At 40.5% G+C, this 2,770-nt stretch overlaps 1 protein-coding gene across 1 annotated transcript in view; it reads left to right on the forward strand.

Annotated features, from left to right (window-relative positions):
- Nucleotides 1-2,339, forward strand: part of LOC106878156 (short transient receptor potential channel 7) — a 16,135-nt gene extending 13,796 nt beyond the window's left edge. The window contains exons 10-12 of the mRNA XM_052978136.1: nucleotides 879-1,077; nucleotides 1,301-1,555; nucleotides 2,223-2,339. Coding sequence (XP_052834096.1) covers nucleotides 879-1,077; nucleotides 1,301-1,555; nucleotides 2,223-2,303 — 535 coding nt within the window. The 3' untranslated portion in view covers nucleotides 2,304-2,339. The remainder of the gene's footprint in view (nucleotides 1-878; nucleotides 1,078-1,300; nucleotides 1,556-2,222) is intronic.
- The last annotated feature ends 431 nt before the right edge of the window (nucleotides 2,340-2,770 follow it).

A 2,770-nucleotide genomic window follows, 5' to 3' on the forward strand; every position in this document is an offset into this window, starting at 1 on the left:
ATATATATATATATATATATATATATATATATATATATATATATATATATATATATACACACATATATACACATATATATATATATATATCATATGTATATATGTATGTATGTGTATATATGTGTCTTTCTTGCTTTTAACCCTCCAACGCGGAGTATAGGCCACTTATAACTGAATTCCATGTCACATAATTTTTCACTTCTGTACTTATAATGTGTATATATATACATATATATATATATATATATATATATATATGAAATTTATTTAGGTAGCAGTAAGCAAATGTGTACCAACAAGGAGAACTATAACTGTCATTAAATATACTAATACATCTATTTGTTTTCAACACCACCTGTCTTCATCTGTTGTTTTTTTGTGAATTCTCCCTATATATATATGTATGTATGTATATACACACACACATATATACATACACACATACATACATATCCTATGGAAAATCTGTGGAGATAAACTTAAATATATATACCCAGAATAAAAACCCTCTTTGCTCATGGATGACCATGGGATTGCACCTAGGAAGTTCCCCTCCGAGGCACAAGCGTGGACAAGATTGTTTATAGAAGACCATCAGTCACCCAGACTATCCTCTCCATGTCCCCTGATGTTATCCAAGGGAAAGGCAAAGGGGCTGATACAACTTGGTACCATTGATATTGCAACTCATTTCTACAGGAGCAACGTGAAATAAAGTAACTTGCTCAAGAACACAACACAATTGAACTCACTATCTCATGATTGAGAGCCCGATGCTCTAACCACTGAGCCATTTGTCTACACATACACACACAATCACATATGTATAACTAAACGAACATTTCCCGTTGTATATCTTCCTCTTCTATCTCTCCTAGTTTCATCAGTACATTCCGCACAGCCTTCTGGTCGCTGTTTGGAAGGGGCGAACCCCATGCCGTCCAACTGGGGGACTATGACAACTCCTTCACCGAAGACGTCGGCTACGTCATCTACGGGATATACAATATCGCCATGGTAACCGTGCTGCTCAACATGCTGATAGCAATGATGACCAGGTCATTTGAGAATATCGCGGTGAGTATCATCATCAGTAGCAGCAGCAGTAGTAGTAGTAGTAGTAGTAGTAGTAGTAGTAGTAGTAGTAGTAGTAGTAGTAGTAGTAGTAGTATTTCGCCAGTCGCCACGTTCTGAGTTCAAATTCCACCGCGGTCGACTTTACACACATACATACATTTACAAACATAAACACACACACACATATAAGTAATTCTGTCTCTCTTTCTCTCTTTCCTTGCAGACCTATTCCGATGCAGAATGGAAGTATGCCCGTAGCCTCCTCTACATGGAATACATGGACGACAGCCTCACGCTCCCTGTCCCCTTCAACATTTTGACCGTGCTGAGGGCCATCTTCTCTGTCTTCTGTTCATTCGTGTCCTACTTCCGCAGATTGTGTAAGCATGCACCTCACTCGAGCAACACCACAGACTGCGGACACTGCCCTGGAGTTGCCATGCAAAGCAAGTCTGGACAGGACAATGTTGCTTATGAGGTTGGTTGCTGATGCTGTTGTTGTTGTTATTGTTAGCACGCTGGGCAAAATGCTTAGCGGTTCAGATTCCGCCAAAGTTGACTTTGCTTTTTGTCCTTTTGGGGGGTCGACAAAATAAGTACCAGTTGAATACTGGGGTTGATGTAATCGACTAGGCCTTGTGCCTTTGATAGAAAGGATTATTATTATTATTATTATCGTTATTAAAGCAGTGATATGGTAGAATCCCTAGCACGCTGGGCAAAATCCTTAGCGGTATTTTGTCCCTTCCAGATCAGTTGAACACTGGGGGCCACCCCACCCCCACACTTGCTGGCCTTGTGCCAAAATTTGAAACCAATATTATTCTTGTTGTTTTCAATATGTTAGTTAAAATGCAGTTGATCTTGGTGGGGTTTGAACCTGGAATCCAGAGAGTGCACCAAGAAACCACTGGGCATGGAGCAAAGACAACTTGTGTTAAAATCCATTGGTTAACCTCTTTACTAATATTATTACAAAGTCTAATTTGGAATATATGACAAGATGGTCTTGTTTGGAGCGTCTTTTGTAGACCGTGGGTTTGCTCAATCATGGTGTGCCCAGGGCTAAACAACAGCTATAACAATCAGGTATTTTAACAGTTCTTTCCCCAACTGACTGACAATAATTGCTCATCTATTTTCAGGTAACAGACGAGAATAGTGTGAGTTATGGCCAAACTGTGTCTTGCAGCAAGAAGCTGACATATGAGGTAAAGATATTTTGACAATAATCTTCACTACCATCATTATCATCATCAGATAATTGTATTATACCAACGTCGCCCTCCTGACACGTGAAAAGACATTCGAGCAAGATCATTGCCAGTGCACCTGGACTGGCTCTTGTGCCGGTGGCACATAAAATACACCATTTTGTGCGTGGCCGTTGCCAGTAGCGCCTGACTGGCCTTCGTGCTGGTGGCACGTAAAAAGCACCCACTACACTCCCTGAGTGGTTGGCGTTAGGAAGGGCATCCAGCTGTAGAAACTCTGCCAAATTAGATTGGAGCCTGGTGTAGCCATCTGGTTTCACCAGTCCTCAGTCAAATCGTCCAACCCATGCTAGCATGGAAAGCAGATGTTAAACGATGATGATGATGTGGAGAATTTCTCCAAAGATACAGATCATATACCGACAGGACAAGATCATATATGAAGAGGATACGTTTTGTATCGAAGAGAAGGATTACAT

The sequence above is a fragment of the Octopus bimaculoides genome, chromosome 30 (assembly GCF_001194135.2).
Source record: "Octopus bimaculoides isolate UCB-OBI-ISO-001 chromosome 30, ASM119413v2, whole genome shotgun sequence".
Taxonomy (NCBI): Eukaryota; Metazoa; Mollusca; class Cephalopoda; order Octopoda; family Octopodidae; genus Octopus; species Octopus bimaculoides.